General features: G+C 42.6%; 1 protein-coding gene across 2 annotated transcripts; it reads right to left on the bottom strand.

Annotated features, from left to right (window-relative positions):
• Nucleotides 1-486: 486 nt before the first annotated feature.
• On the bottom strand, nt 487-19,396 carry pgr (progesterone receptor). Of its 2 annotated transcripts, none has more exons than XM_079515133.1 (9): nt 19,188-19,396; nt 10,470-10,792; nt 9,876-9,982; nt 7,939-8,055; nt 6,626-6,988; nt 5,701-5,845; nt 5,341-5,471; nt 4,274-4,431; nt 487-1,995 (listed from the first exon to the last, which is right to left on the bottom strand). In XM_079515133.1, the coding sequence occupies exons 1-9, from the start codon at nt 19,209-19,211 to the stop codon at nt 1,819-1,821; spliced, it is 1,545 nt and encodes a 514-aa protein (XP_079371259.1). In that variant the 5' UTR covers nt 19,212-19,396; the 3' UTR covers nt 487-1,818. The 2 variants fall into 2 exon arrangements, with proteins under 2 accessions (XP_079371259.1, XP_079371258.1); XM_079515132.1 differs by lacking the exon at nt 19,188-19,396 and adding an exon at nt 11,984-12,706 and having other exon boundaries at nt 1,013-1,995.
• Nucleotides 19,397-23,608: the final 4,212 nt, after the last annotated feature.

Below are 23,608 nucleotides of genomic sequence, written 5' to 3'. Positions count from 1 at the left end.
TGTTCCAACGGCCTTGGGCAGTGTACTCCCTGCACAGTTTGGACTCTACGGAATTCTTTACCCAATTATGAAGATTTGTTGCCTATTGTTTTGGCATGTGGGAGGCACGATTCCTTAACAATCATTGACTGTATACAAAGCTGCATAAAGCTGTCTGTAAATAAACTGATTAATCGACCTGGCGCCGTGCGTTTATTTTTATGAAGGCTTAACCACCAGCATCCGTATTGTGGGTAAATAGCATAATTACAAAAAAAAATCATGAAGGCTTAAAGGAGTAATTCACCACAAAAATCTGATTGTTTTAGTTTTTGCCACATTCCTATGCCAATGATTTAAGCAATATTACACTCGAGGGGGTGGTTTAACGTCATTAATGCACGCCTGCGTTGCTTTCGGAACTCGCCCGCATACAATAGTTACCCTTAAAACTAAGAAAATCGCTGAAAAAACCTATATTTTAAATGACAGATTATACGTTAAACGTATCTTTAAAACCTGAAATATCTTTATTATAACTGTCTTGACTTGCAGTGTTTCAGAAATCAAAACTACATAAAAACAGTTTGTTAATGTTTTGGCACACATTACATTGGCACGTAATAATAGATTGATATATTTATATTTGTGTGACAGCACTTAATCTCCTAATGATGCGAATACACCATCATTACGCCGTCTCATAAGGTTGATGGATCCCTCACAAAGAAAACATTACAAAGTCTTCTAATCTATTTAACTTTTATGTATTTTTTATCTACCCAGATGGACCTCAGTGCAGTGGTTCTCAAAGTTTAAAATCTCAAGGACCCCCTAGTTTGGTATGTGTATGCCACAGACCCCCATAACTGGGTGGACGTGACCAAATGGACCCGTAACAAACTGTAACCAGCTATCATTTAGCTCCCCTCGCACCACCAAATGACCCCTGGGGTGTCCCTGAACCCCACTTTGAGAACCACTACCTTAGTGCATGTTGTCTCTAACTACATCACTACCTCCTACAGTTCAAAAGTGCTAGAGTGTGGTACGACAGCTTTCCACACATTTATTTGAATAAGTTCTACAAAGGTTAAATAGAAAATAAAAAAGCCTTTCTCAGTGAGGAACAAAAGCAGGTCACATACAAAGAGCAACTTAAAGGGGAGTTTCGCACAAGCTGTTGTCATGAAGACATGTATCCATTCGTCACTGAAAAAAAAACATGCCAAGCGTTCCATACCGAATTAGAGGATTTACCGTCCGTGTGGATCAAACGCTAGAACTCTTATTCAATCGCGTGATTTGTTTTCGTTTTTGTCTGTTCTAGATGATATGACATGTTAAAAAAACCGGTTAGGAAGAAATTCCCCTTTAAACACACAGGAATGAATACATAACGGAAACACCAGATCATCCAACATCCAAACAATCCGAGGAACGATTTAGAAGATGACGCTCCACTCTGGAAAGAATGCAGCATCCTTCAAGTCCAAGAAACTTTCCTACCATTTCACCACAGTAATGTCAAACAGAGACACAGTAGGGACAAAGTCAATAAAGTAATGTTAACGGTCGAAAGCTGATGCGGAAAGTGGCAATGAATAATCCAGTAATTGTCGGAGTGAACGATCCAGTCATTAAATAAAATGCCTGCCCCAATGAAGGGTCCATGCCAGTGGATCTCAAAGTGGCGTCCAGGGGACCCTCAGAGTCCTGGGGCTCCTTGAGGGGGCTTCCTACTGGATCCTCGTAGGTCTATAACTCTGAGAGTATATCTGTACACACTCAGAGTAATGGGACGTCCTTTAGAATGAACAGGTTTGATCCGCACTATATCTACCCTATGCGGCCCACATTGGTATTGTCGTGGAACAGGAGGGGCTTCACCATGCCTGCCAGGACCTTGGGCAGCTGGGTTGAGATCACCTCCGTCATCATCTCTGGAAACTCTACCTTCATGGCGTCCGCCTGGATGAAGGTGGTCAAACAGTAGAGGTTCATTTTCTTCACAATCTGGAGGAATAGAGGTGTTATTAGTCAAAGGCCCATCCATGCCCTGCTGAAGGCAGCACTGTTAGTTAGACCAGAGACTGGAGACAAATGAGAGGAAAACCCTGAGTAAATGCTTGAAGAAACAGGATGAATTCAGATGCTTCCGTTATACCAGTGAACTGCATGATACAATTGACCAGAATGTATTTCTGTATTTTCCGGATAGACTATGGATATATAAACAGTGTCAGAACATTAGCTACCGTATACTATTTAGGCATTTAGCAGACTCTTATCCAGAGTGACTTATAATAAGCGAGAGAGAGAGAGAGAGAGCGAGAGAGTAAAAGTACCTCAGTAAACTAGGATTGTAAGTGAGCAGGTAAGGTTTGTCAACCTGTGGATATTTAGAACAAACTAATATATTTCTAACGGTCAATAACAATACCATAAGTGTCCTGTGTTCTTCCAAAAATAAGGTTAATGAATAATAGAGCGTCGCAGTCCCGCCCCTTTTCATGATGACGAGTGGCCCAGAAAAGAAATGCACATGTATTTTTTCCCATAGACGTTTAAAAAAGTATTTATTTAAAGATCTGTAAGCCTCAGACAAAGCCAACTCGGATCGTGACAATTAACACAATATTTTGGGCAGAACAAATAATTACAAAGAAGAAAATTATTTGTTCAGCCCAAAACGTGTTGTCATGATTTGTCACGATCTGAGTTGACTTTGTCTTTAAATATATACTTTTTGAAACGTCTATGGGAAAAATGCATTTTCTTCTGGGTCCCTCGTCATTCTATACTGCTCCAATGTGAAACTGCCAGTGCTATCTACCCGGAAATACATCTTTGTTTGTGGTGATGTCATGATGATTTGGCATATTAAGCCGAATCTTATCATGAAAATGCTGAGCAGGTCTAGTTGACCTTATGGATCAAGATGGCAAAAGGAAAATCAGTGGTTCTCAAAGCAGGGTTCTGGGACCCCCAAGGGTCCTTGAGAGGGTGCTAGTAGGTCCCCAGCTAAATGAAGCACAGGTTAGGCACTGGTCTACTCTACGGAGAGGTGAGGTGGTTAAAACACACACGGCAGGTAAATCCACATAAGGATGACTTGGCTCAAGCCCGGTCAGAGCCCCATTGACTTCCATTATAAATTGTAAAGTTAAAACTTCCAGAGCCACGCCATGAAAACAAACAAAGTCACAAAATCGTTCTGGACCGATGGTGTATTCCGAGCACCTAGGCTGCAATGCAACTTTACTGTGTGTCGCAGGTTCAAATCCCGACGTCCTTTGCTGTGTGTCACTCCCCATTTCTCTCCCCATTTCCTGACAGTTTACTGTCTATGCTATGATGACTAAGACTAAAATGTATTGCCAATTTTGTCCATAAATAGAATACTAAAATGTTAGGGAAGGGGCTAGTGTAAAAGAGAACCAGTAGAACTAAATGACAATTCATTTTACTGTATGTTTTGTTCTGCTCGGGTGTTGCACTTTGAAAATAGCAGAGCTCACAACACGTCACAGTGCGAGCTTGTAGATCTGCTATTTTCAGAGCGCAACACCCAAGCGATTGTAGATCTGCCATTTTCATCATGTAACCAAGTGTAAAATCAGGCATTAAGACGCCATCGTGACCCGCCAAAATAAAATGTTACAGACAAAATCTTATGATATTTAGTCAACTAAAACTTAGCCTGCCCCAGCTGGATTTCTGGCCTAGAGGGGCGGGTTCAAATGTGCCGGAGAAAACAGCCGGTGGATCCTATTGGTTCACCCATCTGTGCGCCAGCCTCTGCCCCCCTCCTCCTCCCCATCCCTTCCCTGGTAGAACACTGATGTCACCAAATTTGGAGCGAGGCACCTCTGCACGAAGATTCAATGTCCACTCCTAGACCAGATTTGGCTCATTCGCCCCTTTTCTTTTGTCATGACTCCATGTTTAATTGTTTATGACCAAAAACCTGTGATGAAAATGTGGTCTCCCTTCCTGGACTACAAAGTCACATGCAGCCTCTCCCCTCTCCACTAAAGCATGATGGGCAAACACACAGACTTTATTATTTTTCTGGCCATAGGGTGCAAATTTCAAATTGTGCTACTGTTATCTACTACAAATACTATTGACATTATGTTCTTCCAGCAGTGAAATGTCCCTTTAAGCACACTGCAGTATGACCCACTGTGATTTGTATGTCTCATGTTTGTGTTTGTTGTTTGATTTGTTTTGTGATTTGAAAAAGAGCGAGAATAAAAAGTTCAGACAGAGCCCGTGTTAGTATAGATACCTCGTGCATGGCGTCCATGAGTTTGGTCAGGTGGTAGAAGCGCTGGGAGCTGGCGGCGGCACCATTCTCCTTCATGTAGATGGTCTTGTACAGCTCTCGGATGTAGTTCTGCCTCATGTCCTCAAACGCTGACTGGCTCTTCAGTCCCTCCAGAGGCACTGCAGGTAACAAGACAGGCTGAAACTATCCATGATGTCCTTCATGTGATTATCCTATGGATCTGGAGTCTGTCTCTAATCGATGCTTATGTCTGGGTGACTTTGTGGTCTCTATCAGTGTTGTTTGTGTTTGTGTGTACCCCATAGCAATGATTTGATTGGCTGCCAGCTTTCTGTGTCTGTGTGTACCACAGAATTGAGGATAAAAAGTGAGGACAGAAAAGTGAAGGTGCCAATTGTGATTGGCCGGTGTAGAATAGTGTAGATTTTCGTCTTACACAAACATTAAATTCCCATTGACAATGAATGGAGAATTTTACGTTAGTGTCTGAGCAAATACACATGTTACGTCATGATGTACGATGACAAGAGTGCCCCTCCACAGTCCATTTGGTTCCATTTGTACACACTCTCTGAGTTATGGGGTTCATTGAAATTAAAACGTTTTAGAACCACTGCACAGTGCATACTAAATGGAACAGAGCTTTAATTAGTATCATCGGTAAGACCTGTGAAGGAAGTAGGGAAGCGGGCCGGAAGTAGGAAGAGTTATTCTGTGTGCATAGAGCCCATTTCTGTGAGGTTAGGGTTAGCATAGAGAGAGAGAGAGAGAGAGAGAGAGAGAGGACATTGGAGCGTAGTTATCACTGTTGACAGTATAAACAGTGTTGGGTCTCCTAACCACAGCCAAGTGACTTCAGAATATATTGCTCACAAACAATGATAGCGGTAACACGTGGTGTACAGTTGCTTCATTGATATCTGCATGGGACCTTGATGTCATGATGGTCACTTTAGAGACTTAAGCAAATCATCTGGGAACTTCACTTGAGTATGCGTCGACCCACATTTTTAGAACCACTGGTGTATGACTGTGGGTTGCTGCATGTGTTTGGGTCCGGTCAGTACCTGTGGTCAGCAGAATGATGACTTTCATGCAGAGGAACTCCTCGCGGGTCACTTGAAGTTTCCGAAACTCCTGAGGGACTAGCTGCATGGCAACACACAAGTCATGGATGGGAGATCTCTTCATCTGTTCCCTAATTAGGACAAACATAAAACATGGTGATCAGAGGATCATATCTCTAGGTCGTCCTCAGACGAGCCCTCCATCGTCGCTTCCAGTCATTGGTGCTTTGCGCTCCTGCGTCTTTCTTAGGTACATCCACGTATGTCTTCGTGGGGTGTGTAATTGATAGAAAATAAGTCATTTTATGGGTGAACTACTCCTTTTAAATACAGTAATACAATCATTCATACAGTACTTACTGACTGAGCACAAGGTCCGGTGCAAAGTACAAGTATTCACTGGTAACGTTCTGGAAGGAGCGCCAGCCCAGAGCAAACACCATGAGGTGCATCCACGAGTACTGGATGAGCGTCATCTGGTCCTCGATGTGCAGGTTGCGAAATCCTTTTGAGAAAAAGAAAAACAATTACAGTACTTCCTTAGTCATTATTCTATTGATTGTTGATTTTTTGATTAATCGAATAATCTAGAATAGTTGTTTTGGTTGGTATAGGCCTAATAGAAGATAAGATAAGGGATAAGGATTGTTCAATTCCATTCCTTTTACGCTTAATTTCACGGTACACCACAATCACATCACAGACAAGGCCAACAACATTTAGCCTTCAGGTTTTCCATGGTGTTACAGTTACTGTTACTTCAGAATTCAAATCCCAAAACGGCAAATGTAGCAGATCAACAAGCTCGAAACGTGTAGCTTTGCACCCCGTTTCAAGCTTGCAGTTCTGCTACAATTATTTATTTTACAGTAGGCACCTGCCCTATATCAGGGGTTCTCAATGTTTTTGGCCGGGGACCCCCGGAAATGCTTTGGCAATGTCTCGGGACCCCCGCCCCGCCCCCTCCCGACCCCCAATATAAATTGACTGCTACAATAACCTTAAACCATTTTGGGCAGGAACCCCTTTTGGTGTTTTAAGCATTGTTATAATTTAGCTATTGAAAAATAGCAGATCTACAAGCTCATAGCGCGCCACGAGCTTGTAGGTCTGCTATTTTTGAAAAAAAATGAAAATAAAATTTAAAAATATTTTTTTTTTTTTGAAAATAATTTGGGGACCCCCTAAAATAATTTGGCGACCCCCCCGAGGGGTCGCGACCCACGGGTTGAGAACCCCTGCCCTATATAGGCCTCATGGCTCGGCGAGGCGTACCGGTACTTACCTGGCAGAGACTTGGACCACCTGACGATCCACACCAGCTGCCTCTCGCACAGCCGGTTGAGGCAGGTGAGCAGCATGTTGGACACAATGTCCGCCTGGCCAGCGCTGTCGTAGTCGGAGAGCACCGTGTCGGGCTCGATGTCCTCCAGCAGGGAGATGATCTGCGGGTGGAGCTGCAGCTCTGTGACGCTGACCACGGGCGGGCCGGGCAGGGCGCAGCTAAGGGTGGTCTGGTGCTGATGGCCGTCAAGGTGGCCGTGACCAGACATGGCGGCCCACTGGTGGTGGCCCTGGAACATCAGGGCCGAGGAGGAAGGCCTGAAACCCGAGGCCGTCCGCGCCCCCGCGCGCTTCATCTTTCTGCCTGCGTAGATGGGAGGGGGGAGTGGGGTTACCGTAGGACCATTAACCGACTTGAAGGTAGGGTAAGTGATATTGTTTTGGTTCAAATTTGTGTTAAATTGCTTTATGCTCTGATAGTAATCAATTTGGAAGTGATGACACGAAGAAATGAGCAGACAGAATTGGAACTGGAACACTAGAAAATGTTGCCACTAATGGGATAGTTTATTAAGCACTTTGAGTATTTAGAAAAGCGCTATATAAATTTGAGCTATTATTATTATTATTAAAGAGCTGGAGAGACAGGGAGACCCCTTGTTACTGAACAAACACTCTGTATAATGGTTACTAATACGGTGCTTTAACCTTTTTGTCTTAATTTTTTCCCTAATTTTCCTTTTTTTCCACATTTTTTTTTCACCCAGTGTCAATTATCTAATGTAATCCTGGGTGCTACGCTTCCTCTGCCAACCTGGGGACAGCAACGGACTGACCTCATGCCTCCTTCTATGCATGAGGTGTCTCTCTTCTTTTCACCTGACATGGGGGAGTAAGGGTTTCCCCTGGCGTAGTGCGTGGAAGGAACACGTTATTCCAACCAGTTCCTTTCTCCTCCATCAGGCACCCCAGCTGGCCAGGGGGAGGCAGTATAGAGACCAGTACTTTAACCATTTAACAAAAAACGTTTGTGTTTTTACCAATACATATCACTTCAATTTTTGTATTTGTATTTTAGGAAAAAAAACTCATGGGTTAGGGTTAGAGTTAGTTAAAAAAGCTTAAAAAGCTTTAATGGAAAATCACAACGTTTCGATCTGAGACCTTCATCAGGCTATCTGTATGACCATGATAGTCTGATAGTCCGAAAAGTGATTTTCCCATTGAAGATTTTGAATTTGAAGACAGTGTGCGGGAGTTTTCTTTTCTTTTTTTCCCCCCGCAAACTGTGATTTAAACCTACAATCCTCCTACCTCCGAGTTTCATCCCAGCCAAGTAGCAGTTCTTCAGACGACACGAGGGGCAATTCTTCCTCCGGATTTTATCCACGATGCAGTCGTTCCGACCAGCGCACAGGTAGTTGTGAGGACCTGTCCAGTACAAAGGGCACAATATAAGGGTCTCTGTCGGGTGGAAACCTCATGTGTCCAAAGCTGTTACTTTTCAGGATTCAAATTCAAAAAGGCAAAAGTAGCAGATTTACAAACTCTAAATACAGCGTGAAACGGTACATTTGAGCTTGCAGATCTGCTACTTTTGATGCTTTGATGTGTGTGTGTGTGTGTGTGTGTGTGTGTGTGTGTGTGTGTGTGTGTGTGTGTGTGTGTGTGTGCGCGTGTGTGTGTGTGTGTGTGTGTGTGTGTGTGTGTGTGTGTGTGTGTGTGTGTGTGTGTGTGTGTGTGTGTGTGTGTGTGTGTGTGTGTGTGTGTGTGTGTGTGTGTGTGTGTGTGTGTGTGTGTGTGTGTGTGTGTGAAAACAGGGGTGTTGCTGAAAAAGAGCACAGCATACAGTACCTATCCTGGGTAAATAAAGTTAAAATTAACTAAATGAAAAATAGTTACTATATAAAAGTGCAATCAATGCCCATTCAGTTAAAAAGGACAGAACAACATACAATATAAACTAAATGGAAGGGAAAGGGCTAACAGGTTGGGGAGGAAACCCAGACACCTTGGTGCTCGTCTCTGAAAGAGCTTGTCAGACTGATACATTTTAAGAGACAAATATGCCTTATATTACAGTTGCTCAAACTTGATTACATCCACATCTACGACTACTACTATAGTTAATATTCCGTTTCAGATAAAACAGGGGGGAGGGAGGTCAGCACAACCCCCGCTTTTTCAATTTCTTCATAAAGGTGGTTTGTGTGGGAGTATAGCCTTCAAATGAGGCCGGGAGTTTTGTGGTGAGATTCTAAAATGTGAAACCTGAAAAGGAGATGGAAAGCAAAAGATGTGAGGACAGAGTGACATGGCCACGATGAATCACAGTGGCTCGTATCTGACTGTGCCAGTGTGAGATAAAAATGTCAGAAGTGAAGAACACGCCGAACACATAATAACGTGATAATAAACTCAACGGCGCCACAGGGTCGGTCTTCAATTAGATAAGATAAGCATAACTATATACCAAAGGCATCTTAGGAATTGTGTGTTCAAATCAGTTAAAATTTCTTAAACAAATAACATTTCAGTGATAGAGAAAATATCGTCTCTGTCGGGTGGAAACCTCAGGCTCCTACGTCCAAAACTGTTACTTTTCATGATTCAAATTAAAACTAGCAAAGGTAGCAGATCTACAAGCTCAAAATGTGTCACTGTGTGCCTCGTTTTGAGCTTGGGAATCTGCTACTTTTGTGTGACACTCTAGTATGATCAAGTCCCAGATATAAATGGCATTAAATGGGGGTCAGTAGCCTATGCATGTCAAACTGGGCATCCTTTTCAAATGGGGTCTTGCCCTGAAAATATGGCCCTTGAGGAAAATGAATTGGGGAACCCTGAAGCGGTTACATTTCTGAAAATGCTCATTGACAAGAATCCTACACCACACTGATGATAGTTCTGTCAAACACGTCTAAAGCTGTCTGTGAAACACAATGCTAGGGCACTTGCCCTATAGCCTCGCTTCAACGACCTTACAAGCATATGCATATTAGGTTCAACTTATGTAACTTAGATAGCATTTTTATGTAGAAATAGCACTCTATAGTGTGTACACGCATAGTTCCATTATTAGATACCGTATTCCACTGTTACGTTCTTAGTTTACGTATGATTCATGATGACTATTTTTATGTATTTGATGTATTACCATGTTTTTGTTCTTGCTTACTATAAGTCGCTCTGCACTAAGAGCGTCTGCTAAATGACTAAATTGTAAATTGCAATTGTAACACAATTCTTACCTTCCACTGCTCGTTTAAAAAACACCTTGCAGCTGCCGCAGGTTATGACTCCGTAGTGACAGCCCGACGCCTCGTCTCCGCAGATCACGCAGAGTCTCAGACTCGTGCTAAAAAAGAAAGAAGAGGGGCTCACAAAATAGAAACCTCCAATATTGTTTTGCCATAATGAATGTGAAGAGTAAGAATGAAATGCAGAGCGTTTAGCATAAAAACAAGTCCTGAGTGTTAAATGAGCTGTACTTGTTCTCATTGTGGTTTCTGGGGGTCTTAATTAAATCTTATCAAATGCCGTTATCCGTGGCCTAATGCAGTGCGTCTGGGGACCCCAAGGGGTCCTTGGGGGGGTTCCAGGGGGTCCCCAGCTAAATGTGTCAATGCATCACGATAGTTTTAACTCCTTTATCCATATTTGATATGGCTATTCAAAAATAGTAGATATACAAGCTCACAGCACGTCACTTCAAGTGTTTCTTTCCATAATAAGCTAGCTAAGAGGCGGGGTGGCACAAAACATTTTCAGAGGCCAAATACTGCATGAGGGGGGTCCTTGCTCCTTGGCACGAAGAAGTTCAGGAACTGCCGGTATAGCCCTACCTGGGGTATGTGGCGCCAGCCGCAGCCTTTCTCTGTGCCATGATGGCAGAGGTTTGATTCACATCGTAGGAGGCGGCGTAAGAGCAGGGGTCCTCGATGGGCACACCACCCCCGGTGCCCGACTGGCACCGCAGCTGAAGCTCCGAGGGAGAGGAGGACTGCAGGGGCCACGGGCTGTTGTTTTTGTACATCATCATCATCAGCATTTGTTGCTGCTGCTGTTGCTGTAGTTTTTGTTGTTGCAGTGCGTGTGTGTGTGCACTGAACGGCACAATGGCAGCCTCGTTGCCCGTTATGTCGCAGCTGGAATCCGCGCCCCTCACCTGTAAGGTTATATTGTTATAGTTAAAAGGGTATTTCAGCCTGCAGTGATCATTTCGTCGACTAAAACTATATGACGAAGAATGTTCGTCGACTACCTTTGTTTAAACATTGACAAAAACGAAATAAAAACTATGATGAATGAAACTATGACTAAATACTGAAAATTTCGCCAACTAGACTAAAATATTAGGGAGGGACTAGTAGAGAAGAGATCCAGTAGAACTAAAAAGACGAGTGATTGTATGCTTGGTTGTGTGCACTGTGCAGGTGTGTCACAAGACTTACAACATGAAAATAGCAGATACCAGCTGGTATACAGATTTTCACCACAGAGCTGTTTATAAATCAGGCATTATGACGCCATCATGGCCCACCAAAATACATTTTAGTTGACTAAATCAACTGTAGATTTAGTCAAATATGCTATTTAATCAACTAAAACAAACATTTCAGATGACTAAATTAAATATTCAAAAGACTACAACTAAATCAAAATGTGCTGTCAAAATCAACCGTCAGCCAGTCAGTCTACTCTGGCGTTTGTGTCATGTCAGACAGTTTTTAAGGTGCTTGATTCAATATTTAGAACCATGTTCATACTTCAAACTAACCATGGAAACAGATCCTTGGTTCTTGCCCTTCTACTAAATAAACATGTCATCAATACAATAAATGAAAGAAGTAAGTGAAAAGAACATGGCCCCTTCAGGACAATATCAGTCACCAGGACCAGGGTTGTATGTTTTAAATGAGTCTAACATGGTTGAAATGTTGTTTGAAGAATGGGTTCATAGGGTGGGGTCCTGAATATCAAAAAGTGGGTGCACACAATAGCTGATGTGTTTTCAACTGCAATACCATTAAATTAAAACTATATATTTTTTTGTTAGTGACAATTACTGAAATAAAAACAAAAACTAACTGAAATGGTATTGTGTGTTTATTAACTGATATCATCGAGAAATATTAAATAATGGCAAATCTTGGACCTATAGGTAGGCCTACCTCACAATAAAAACACAACACACAATTCAAATTAGAACTAATAATTACTCAACTAAAACTATATAAGCCTTTAAAAACGAATGATCAAAATATTGCAAACTAGAAAAAAACGCTTTAGAGAAAAATCAAAACTCTATTGAACTTGAAAGCAAAAACAACAACACTTATTAAAAATATTAAGAGACCTGCGCCGCCGATGCCAGTACCAGACGTTCTGGGTGGTTGAGCTCTGCCAGAGAGATGGGTGAATGATCCACGGATGGAGGGTAAGAATCAACCCCATAACTAGACTGTGGGGACAAGGAGAGGTCAAAACGAGACGTTCTGTCCGATGGCAAAGCTAAGAGTGCCGACGTATCCTTTTCAGCTCCCCGCATGAACGTCTCTCCGGTGTCGGGGGAGGACAGCCTTAAAGTTGAGCTCGGTAAACTCAGTAAACTTTCCGCCGGTGCGTCCTTCGGTCTGACGGGCATCTTGTCGTCCGTCCACTGCGCGACGTCCGCCATCAGAAAATCGTCGGCGGGATTATAATAAGGTTTAGGCTTAATTAGAATGCTGCTGATGTCAAAGTCGTTGTAAATGTCGTTGTTGTTGTTGCTGCTGTTGGAACTCATCGCCGGCCCGAGACTCAAAGTGCCAGCGGTTCCGAAATTACGCACGGATGCTCCGGGCGCGCAGTTAGCATTGCTCGGTAGATTTGCGTGGCTGTACGCGGCTGCAGTCAAGTGGCTCGCTCTTTTACTGGTTGGATTTGCCATCGAAGTGGTCGTAGTGGTGTCCATTCTACTGTTTATTTTGTTTGAATTCTATCTGGAATCCGAGAAACATGCAGAGGGTGGCTGGCACGTGCAACCTGATGGGTGACGACTGTCTATATAGGGTGATATGTTCAAGAAATCCTCCTCCTCCCCAAATGACTGACTGACTGACTGACTTCTGTCGTTCATCTCGCTATAAAGACCAGAACCTTTCGATTATCTCTCCAAATCTATCTATAGCCATGACACAGACCACAGTCTCCACCTATCTGTGTGCTAGGCCAGGGGTCCTCAACCCGTGGGTCGCGACCCCTCGGGGGTCAGTTTTTATGCAACTGAATTGCTGGAAAATGGAAATGAAGAGTTTACACATGCATACACCTTCCCTAATGATTATATCTGGTTTCAGTATTTATTTATTTATGTTGTATTGTCTCTATTATTGTAGCAGTCAATTTATATTGGGGGTCGGGAGGGGGCGGGGCGGGGGTCCCGAGACCTTGCCAAAGCATTTTCGGGGGTCCCCGGCCAAAAACGTTGAGAACCCCTGTGCTAGGCTAGCTGCGGTTGGCCTGCTGGCTGAAGTTGGCTCGCAATTGCCACCCACCTCCATTCATGGTGCCAGACAGTGATGGAAGAATAGCATATCCTATTGTATTGTAAAAGTGTATATAAGTCCTGATTATTTTGAAATTTACCATGATGAAAAGTACAGTAGTAGGCTATTAAGTACAATAACTATTAGCGCCATCAAACTATACAAAGTATACCAAAAATAAAAACACTTATGCAGAACGTCCTATAGGCTACATTCTGAAAACTTTCACAAGTTTGCCTATATTATTATATTAGGCCTATATTATTTTCAAAAAGCCAAAGTATAGCTACTTTATAGGTCTGTTAGACAGTTCATTTTTGCATAATAATAATTAAAATCTATAGGCTATTAAATTATTAGTTCAAGGCTAACTTAAGTTTTCAAATAATTTAATGGAGTCTGTCAAATTAGCCTGTACAATATTTGTCTCTGACATATAGTGGAGTAGGCTAGTAAGGTATAGGCTATATACAGAAAATTGGAAATATGCTAAGTAAAATGCCTCAAAATACTGTATGCAGGCTATAGTTGAGTAGGCCTACTTAGTTTTTACATCACAGAATGCTGCACACATTAATATATTATGAGAAAGAATGTTAATCTAATTATTATGACTTGAGTTTTTGTTTCATCCATTTGCGTTGGCAGACATGTGCTTTCACAAACAATCTGCTTTGACATGGTGGGAAAAAATACATGTTATGACATAATGGCTGTGTGTGTGTGTGCGCGCGCGTGCGTGCGTGCGTGCGTTTTCTTTTTGATTGATTGAAAAATGTATTAACAGTTTGCAGAATTACAGTACATTTCAAGCACAAACTCAATACAAAGGCTGTTAACTGTGAGTGGACGACCCAATTAAGCATTACACTTGTTTCCAATAGGGTCCACCATGTTCAATTCATCAAAAACATTTAGAGACGTACAAATAGACACTTCTATATAGACAAAGGACAGAACAGGAATTCATCATAAAGGAGGTCAAAAGGGAAAAGAAACATATACAGTGAGGGAAAAAAAGGGGTGGGCGGTGGGGGAGATTCACGTTCAGCTCCATTCATTTGTTTGTTTTCCTTGGAGGAGCTGCGTTGGGTCCCCTAGTCGGCTTCGTGGCCGTACCTTGAGTTGGCTGTGTGGCCGTGACCGTCTCTTGTGTTGTCCTTGTGTTGGGTCCCCAAGTCGGCTCCGTGGCCGTACCTTGAGTTGGCTGTGTGGCTGTGACCGTCTCTTGTGTTGTCCTTGCGTTGGGTCCCCAAGTCGGCTCAGTGGCCATACCTTGAGTTGGCTGTGTGGCCGCGACCGTCTCTTGTGTTGACCTTGCGTCCGTGTTTGAGGGATTCCGATTTTACAGGGGCCAGTTTCGAATTGCAGCCGTCCGTAGGTGCCCTTTGAGAGCGGTTTTGAAGGAGTCAAGGGATTCGCATGTCTTAATGACTGTTGGTAGGGCGTTCCACATTTTGGTGGCATAGGAGCGAAAATAATTTAGTCCCTTGTTTGTGCCGAATCTGGGTTGTACATGGTTCGTTGCACTCCCTCTGGTGTTGTGGGTGTGGACTTCGTTAACATTAAGGAAGTATCTAGACAGGTACATGGGTATCTTGGTGGTGTATCGAATCTTGTGGACCAGACCCATTGCAAGATGCTGTACTCTGTCGTCGACCCTAAGCCATTCCAGCCTGTCGAAGTGGGCAGGGGTGAGGTGGGTTCGGGGGGCGAGGTCAAGTAGGAGCCTGACCAGTTTGTTTTGGGAAGTCTGGAGCCTGGTTTTAAGGGCCTTTGAGGTGCTGTGGTACCAGGAGGTGCATGCATAGTCAAAGAAACCCTGTACAAGGGCTCCTGTTAAGGTCTTCAAGGTGTTTATGAATAACGTGCTCCTTCCATGCGCTTCGTCCAACCCCTCTGTCAGGCTTGGACTCCTCATGCATAGAAGTAAGCATTAGGATTTTGGTCAGTCGGTTGCTCTCCCCAGGTTGGCAGAGTGTAGCGCCCAGGATTACATTAGATGTCAGTATCATGTCAGTGAGAAGAAAAGGGTCCCTCACACTGTCTTCACTTATAGAGCAGCAGTTTTATTCAGGGTGACAACGTTTCGGTCTAAACGACCTTCATCAGGTATCTGAAGGCTGTTTAGACCGAAACGTTGTCACTCTGAATAAAACTGCTGCTCTATAAGTGAAGACAGTGTGCGGGACCCTTTTCTTCTCATGATTCGCGTTTGGTTGCCGGCTCCTACGCACCTGTCCTTGTAGGTGTGCACAAGGCCTTTTCTCTACAAAGTACCATGATGTCAGTATCATGGTCAGTAGGCTATCTGGTAAGTATCATTATCAGTATCATGCCTTAGGGACGACAAGCAGAAATTGGTCAGCTGACCTCAGTGATCTTGATGTCATTTAACAGATCAGAGATATAACTGCATCTAACAAGCCGTCATGTGTAGGTGCATGCACTCTGCCCACTGTGCATGTGTAGGTGCATGCACTCTGCCCACTGTGCATGCCCTTATAATTAGGTCAGAGTTTCAGTATTCAATCGACGTGAATTCAATGAACAAAGATAATCATATTAAGAAAGGCAAAACATTCCCCCCAAATTTGCCTAACTAAATGAAATAACATGAATTGTGTGTGTGTTGGATAACTTTCTGCATGACTGTCTGAAATAGCATCACTCATCTCTCCTGTTCTTTAAAGGGCATTCAACAACGTCCTCACTCCCCAGCAACCTATAGGCCATATCTTGTTGGGATTCCTCTTTATCCTCATCGTCTGCAAGACACCTGCACCATCGAGCCCTGGTCCAAAACAATGAGAATCTACTGGTGAGACACACACACACACACACACACACACACGTCGTGAATCGTGATGATGAGTATGCTAAGACATTGTGGTCACAGGCCTTGGTTCTATCTTCTGCGTCATTAGGGCCGTAGCGTCTCATTATCCTTTATCAGAGTACATTATATCTTTAAATGACAACACGTGTATTCATATCGGCATTCTTCTGTTAAGAGCCAGACCTGCGGCTCTGCCAAGTGGTCGATATAATCTAAATGTTGAGTTCATAAGAGGTCAGAGTGGTTACAAATGTCCTTTCGTCTGGTCTAGTTCTGTCGTTGCAAAAAAAAAAAAAAAGTCTGGGTAATCCCAGGGTCTTTTTTTTTTAAAGATTTGTTTTCGACTTTTTGCCTTTATTGATAGGGAACAGTAGACAGACAGGAAGAGAGGGGTGAGAGATGGGGAGTGACACGCGGGAAAGGCCGTCGTGCTCGGGAGTCGAACCCGCCACACGCCGTCCAACTGGCTCGGCAGCCTAGGTGAAAGTGGTTATAATAATTTCACTATCATTTCACCAGTTAGGAGGTAATCCTATGAGAATTTATAAGAATGGCTATTCAGGTCTTAGGTTTCTCTCTTCTTAGACAGTTGTAGAATTCTGATACTTAAAGCTGCACTACAGTAACTTTCCTCATACCCTGTTTCCTGCACATATGCTGATTTTGTTTTTACCATTGAGCAAATAGAGCCTGCCTACTTGCTCAGAGGTTACAATTTACAATTTAGGCATTTAGCAGACGCTCTTAATCCAGAGCGATTTACAGTAAGCAAGAACAACACATGGTAATACGTCAAATACATATAAATATAGTCATCAAGGATCATACGCAAGCTAAGAGCCTAACATCCGTCTAACAGTAGAATATCTGTACAATGAGTAGACTATAGATAGAGTGCTATGTCTACATAAAATGCTATCTATATTACATACGTTTTGCCTAGTTGCATACGCCTGTATGCAACTAGTGCAAGTGCTACCACTTGCACTAGCCAGCCTCCACGAGCATATAGGTTGCAACGGGAAGTTCATTCCATAGTTTTGGAGCCAGAAGGGAGAAGAGTCCTGGGACGTGTGGAGCATTATTTGTCCCGGCTGTTTTAGTGAAGGTTCTGCAAGGGATTCACGTCAGATCCTGTGTCTAGGTGAGACATGACCTTTGACACAATCTAAATGTCTCCATAGAAGAGCAGGGAGACAATATGCAACCACCCCAATCTGATGCCCATGGACCACTCTGAACTTGGTAGATATTTTAGCTTCTGTGACCCTGCCACATGGAATGACCTGCAGACCTGCACACTTTAGTTAGTACCCTTGAGTTGCGTTAGAACGCTGGTGACCAAACAGGTCTCCACAATATGCAATTGTTTTTAGATTTTTGTTTGAAATTTGTCTTGGTTTCTATTTGTAATTTTATATTTCACATGTATGCCTTTTACTTTTCCCAATTATCTGATGCAGTACTTACTGCTCAGTGTATTTTCAAGAATGAATGATTTAAAAAAAAAAAAAAAATTAAGCTTAACCGTCTGCCTGCCGCCATTCATTAATCCCTCGATTGCGTATTGCCAAGGTTTTATCGCGCGTAACACTTACTTTGAAGATCCAAATATCCGTAATCGCATTGTTCCTGTGAAAAGCTGCTGTGTGTGGTATCATGACCGGTTGTTGTTGTCTCGCTCGGCGGTGGAAAAAGCTGACCGCGAGTATCACAGCGCCTGCTACAGGCCGTTGAAAACGCTTGTCTGGGACAAAGCGTCCTCTGCAATGTCGCTTCTGTGAGATAAAGCCGTCTGAAACCAGAGCCGGCAATGTAAGTGGATGCGCGCGCATTTTCAAAATGGCCGCGCCCATTGTGTCAGAAGCATAACAAAGCTAACTGACGGTAGATTTCGATACGATCGTATTAAAACATGCATTAATTAATACATCGCTGTTAAAACGGCTTTTCCGTTTGTGGCAGGCCACAAGATTCTACGTTTTAAAATTCCTATGTTCCCGGCAGGCCTCGTGTTAAGCAGATACAAGCTATGGGAAAAATACATTCAAAGAGCCTATCAATGATCTTCAGCTACTCAGTCAGGCGTACAGTATGTGTAAACTGAGATTTGTGAGATTACAGTCACATACTGAGGAGGTGTTTGTTCAGCCTCTTCTTGAAGGTGTGAACACTGTTAGATGTAATGTCTCCAACAACCGCAGGGGGAAGGCTGTTCCATGTTCCATGGCTTGGTAGTACTCTCCGGGTGATTCGACCTGAGGTGTGAGCTTGAGGTAGTAGTGCTTTGAGGTCCACTGGACAGTTGGGAGTGTGCATCTGGTAGAGAACAGTTGTTCGGCGATGACTCAGCTTGCTGATGGCATACTGCTGTAGGGCAAGGTCCTCATCTACCCCGATGATTTTTAGTAATATTGGATCATATTGTAATACTTACCATACCAATTGGACAAAATGGCATTTTATTCATAAATGGTAAATGGTGCATTTATATAGCGCCTTTATCCAAGGCGCTTTACAGAGATTTCACCCATTCACACACCGATGCCGGAGGAAACCATGCAAGGCACCAACTTGCACACCGGGAGCAATTATGGGTTCAGAGTCTTGCTCAAACACATTTCGACACTAACCTTGTATTGGGGGAGACCCGGGTTCGAACTGGGAACCTTGGTTGCCCTCCTGTCACTCTACCCCTGAGCCCCCATTCATTAAAACAATGTGACATAGTGCCACTTTAATATAATTATGTGGTTCCCTGGGACAAAATTATTGGCTTAATAATCCCTATCAATTTGGTGGTCCTTGACATGAAAGTTTTTGAGAACCACTGACTGCACTTAATTAGTGCCTGACGTGTCGTCCATTCACCCTCACTGAACACGGTCAAAATAAGCATTGCTATGAAATCGTAGATTACGGTACAGACCATCAAACACTCAATAAAACCCACTGAGGGTCAATTTTCATTCTCAGAGAGCTAACCGCTTAATAGGCCAGTCCATCTAAGCTAAAAAGGGTGATATAGTTTGTATTGGTCCTATTACCCTCCTGCATCATCTACTATTAGCTCTGGTCCATAGCTCTAATGCGTTTCATTTAGAGCTATGTTACTCTCAACTTCCGCCGCTCGCATTAATGCAGACCAGCCTCTCCTCTTTAGCGTAAATAAAAAGAAAGTTTTTGCTACTCACCAAAACAAAGGCGAGTTGTGTCATTAGAAAGCCTACTTTCCTTAGTCTGACACATGCTCTGCGTTCCACACCGTTCCACACCCCCACAGGGAGTGCAGTGCCAGGTATCGAGTCGGTCGGACCGACGGTTCTCCAGAACCACCACAAAAGGCTCTGGTCAGGCTCTGCCAGTGGGCCTAATGAGGCCAACTCCTTTCACCTGGGCCAGGCTCTGCCAGTGGGCCTAATGAGGCCAACTCCTTTCACCTGTGCAATTTCAAGCCTCTGCCTCAGCCAATTGAGGCTCAACCAATCAGGCTCTGCCAGTGGGCCGAATTGATTGCCAAGTATACTTTTCAGTTTGCAGTCTTCACACACAGGCACAATACATACACAGATCTCCATGTGGGACACCGGCTGACAGTTAAAGCAGGTGCTATGACAATGTATAATATCATTAGGTTCCCATGTTGCATTGTTCCCAAGTAGGCCGGTGGCCGACTGCGACGGGCACGTACAGGTACAGGTCTAGTTAAAAGTTTTAATTCATGGATTTAGGTTTTAGGATTTAGGCCGTTTTTAAGGAGTGTTTTTCGTGCAAAACTAATGCTTGCGCCTGGGCCATGGCTCAGTGGTCCAGGCACCTTGGCTGGTAATCCAGTCCAAAATAATAAAAATAATAATGCTTGCAATGGATTTAGAATCATGAAAACCCCCTAGTTTTACACATAAAGCATAATGATTTTTCCCCCTTATGGTACCCCATGTCTGGACGAGCAAATTGGCTATTTTTGTTCTAAACAATGTTCCCATTGACAATGAATGGAGAATTTACATCATGATCATGTACAATGAGAAGAGCACCCCTCACTTCACACATGTGTGATTTTCAATGTTATTTGGATGACCCTAAGTATCATAAAAAACCTTGAACGATTACTATTGTAATTTATTTTGGGTGGAAACCTTGTTATTTCCATAACTGTCAGGATTCAAATAAATTAAATAGCTTTTGTGTGACACTGTAGTATCAATGCCTATAGTATTAGTGCATTAATTAGCCTAATTTACAAAAGAAAACACAAACGTTTAAATATGGAGATACGTTTCTTCCTTACAGTGAATATATAGCCTACTATTTTGTCCTATGAATAGCAAAACAAATATTTTAGCAGATCTTCATGCTCACAACAAATGTGTCACATTCAATCTGGGAACCCATTGGGTAAAAACGAAAAAGAAAAAAAAATCCCCATTTGTCTTTGCCTCTGGGGACACCGCCTCCTTTTTTTGTGTAAGTTGATTGAACAGTTTGGCTCCTCCCCCTGTCTTAGTCCACTTTCTCCCAGGTGCTTCTGTGTGTATTCCTACCAACAACAACACTACATGTTTAAGGCAGCAGTGGTGCGGAGAGATTAGTCACATTGATTAGCTTGCAATTCTTTCACTATTGTTGTACAATGTACATGTTGACATTTTCTATTCACATTCATTTATTTTTACCTCGAATGTCATGTCCGACTCCAAAATATAGACCCCAGGTTGATAGTGTTTAACAGTGTGGCAAGTCTGCCCTCAGGCACTGTCATGTCAACAGCTTTCTATGTGGTTCTGGGAAACAATGAAACTGATGTGTGATGTTTATCAGTAGTGTGCTGTGTACCTTCCTTCGCATCACTGTTTAATAGGTTTATCTGTTCATCTACCTTGGCTGTGCTCGACCCCCTGTATCATTCAGCGTTGAATTTTATTACAAATTCAAAACATACTGCTGTGTCCAATAGCTTGCCCGACTGGCACTCTGTATGGTTGGGGTCGGAAACCTTATTTTCACATTTTATTTTACATAATTTACGTTCAACAAAAATGGCTGCTGCCTTGTGCAGTACCTGTTGTTCGAACTGCAGAATGTTCCGTGATCCCCCCCCCATACTTTCTCCTAGTATGATTATACTAGGAGAAATATCTATTTTTGTACAGAAAGTGTTAAATTGTGTTTTTATGTGGCCACACCCACCAGTTCATTAGTGCCTGGTTTGCCCTAAATTGCTATTTTGGTCACATACATTTGGGAAGTCGATAGTGGAGTTTAAAAGCACCCGTAAGCCGTGCCAAATTAGTTTGGTAGATGGAGATGGAGATGTCTGCAGGCACAGAGTCAGGCTGCCTCATCTCTCCTTATTCTCCTATCTCGTTGTAATTTTCCTATAATGAGCAGAAGTCGAGTGCCTGCCACTTCCTTGTGTCCATTGTGTTTATATAATTGTATATTCAAAGAAGTTATTTGTGCGCGATTCCATTTCCATTTTCTCTTTCAGTTCATGATGACCCCATAGCAGCAAATGGGGTTTATTGACCGAACTTTCCTTTTCGCTTCATACCGTTCCGTAGAGACGGCCTACACGCACAATCTATATACCAAATGAGCAAGATTTGAGCGAGTTGTGACTCAATGAAAAGACGAGTGTTCTTGGCTCTGTGGGGGGGGGGGGGGGGGGTGAATCAGTGAGACTTCAGGGCAGCAACGGGCTATAGACCGTAAGGCTATGAAACAATATAGCACTAACGGGCACCGGATAAGGGATCTCGTAAAGGGATCTCTTAAAGCCAAGACTGGTGATTGGTTAAATTTTGTTTAATTATTGTAACGCCCAAACCACACCTATGCATAATATAACGGTTAACGGAGGTGTTTTAGGGATTTAGACAGGTAACCAAAATACCAACTTTAGTGGGGGAACACCCCTTCCCCACTGCTAAATCCCAAAACAGTGTATTTAGAAAGATTAGACGAAATTGGAGCCCCTAGAGTCTAGGTCTATTAGAGTAATGTTAACTCCATAGACACATACAAAACAGAAAAAGTACAAAAATCACGGCACTGCATCTTTAAAGTGAATCACATGTCTCTCTTTAGCATTAAGTATTGGAACGTTAATTTGTATGAAAAGTTGCTGTACAATAAATAGCAAAAGTAGCCGATGTGCAAGCTTGCAATGAGTCGCATCACAACGAGTTGAATGATTTGCAACTATTTTAGCTATAGTTTTTAATTTAAAAAAAGAATCATTCTGACAAATTGAATGCCAGTGTTAATGTGGATAATATTTTATTAAATTGTTAAATTGTGATATTATCAAACATATCAGTCCACATTCCCCCAAGACAAAATGTGTGTATTTAATTCACTCTGGCCAGATTAGTGCAGGGATAAAACAACAAATATCAAAATAAGCATTCATTATATGAATTGTACAATGAGAACAACCTCTATGACAAAATAATCACAATAGTGCCACTGTGTGGTCAATTCAATGCACTGCACGTGTGTCAATGCACTGTACCATGTCTTGTCATTCCATGGTAGACTAGGAACAAAGGACATTTATTCAGTTATGTAGGTTTTCAGATGCTACTGGAGGCATAAATTAGATTAAATAGTCTTTTCATACACAAGTCTGGATATATTCTAATCCCTTTCAACATCTCAATCCCTTTCAACATCTCAATATTTTTATTATAGTATAATGGACCACAAAATGTTTAGCACAACACAGACGTACTCCATTCTTTTCTGCAGTACAACAAAAATGAATGTTGAATCCACGCATATACCTTTGTGTCTGTCATGTAATCGGTAAGTCAAGTATATGTCAAGTATACGTTTTAGGGATGTGCCGATGAGACATTTTGGCCGATATCGATATCCGATATAATTAATTGCTGTTATGGCCGATAACCGATATTACCGATGTCGATATGATTTCATTCTGTATTGAAAAATTATAATCTTTTTGTCCATTCTGAAAAATGCATGTAACAGGGTATCTGCACTGCAGACTTAGGCAAGTCAGAGTTAACTTAAATACCTTTATATTTAATATTGTGAGCTTGTAGATCTGTTCAAGCTGTTACTTTGGGCTTGTTTATCTGTAAAGACAGACCGATTAATCGGACCGATTAATTAATCGGTCTGATTGATTAATCGAACCGATGCCGATTAATCTAAAAACACCTAAAATCGGCCTATACCGATGTGTTTGCCGATTAATCTCCCATCACTAATACGTTTGTGTTTGTATTCGGTCAACAGGGGCAGGCAACCAGGCATCACTGTGGGCTGCTTCATTATAGATCTATATGAAAGGCTAGATGGCTCGCCCCCACGCTGCCGGCCAATGGAGAGTGACGTCGCTACGTGGTGGCCATCTTGCTTCAGGTAGCTCACCCGCTCATAACATTGTGTCTATAGGGGCATGTACGTTTTAAATAGCCTATAACCATAACTTGCTACATTTTCAACCGATTTTCAAACAGTTTGGTTTGAGACGTCAGCATACTTATATGCTTTTATATGGCGTTCATATAAAAAATAACATTAAGCAGATAAGCATCCTGAATCATAGCCACATTGATAAAGTTTGTAATAAAACAAACCGTTT

The sequence above is a fragment of the Electrona antarctica genome, assembly GCF_951216825.1.
Source record: "Electrona antarctica genome assembly, chromosome: 11".
NCBI classification, from domain to species: Eukaryota; Metazoa; Chordata; class Actinopteri; order Myctophiformes; family Myctophidae; genus Electrona; species Electrona antarctica.
Note: the sequence above shows the minus strand (reverse complement) of the source record. Positions and strands in the feature narration are given on the sequence as shown.

Coding starts and splice junctions, on each gene's coding strand:
- pgr (XM_079515132.1), bottom strand. CDS start 12,580: ATGGACACCACTACGACCACTTCGATGGCAAATCCAACCAGTAAAAGA. Junction 8,056..9,875: donor TTTTAAACGAGCAGTGGAAG/GTAAGAATTGTG, acceptor TGTACTGGACAG/GTCCTCACAACTACCTGTGC. Junction 4,432..5,340: donor CATCATTCTGCTGACCACAG/GTACTGACCGGA, acceptor TGTTACCTGCAG/TGCCTCTGGAGGGACTGAAG.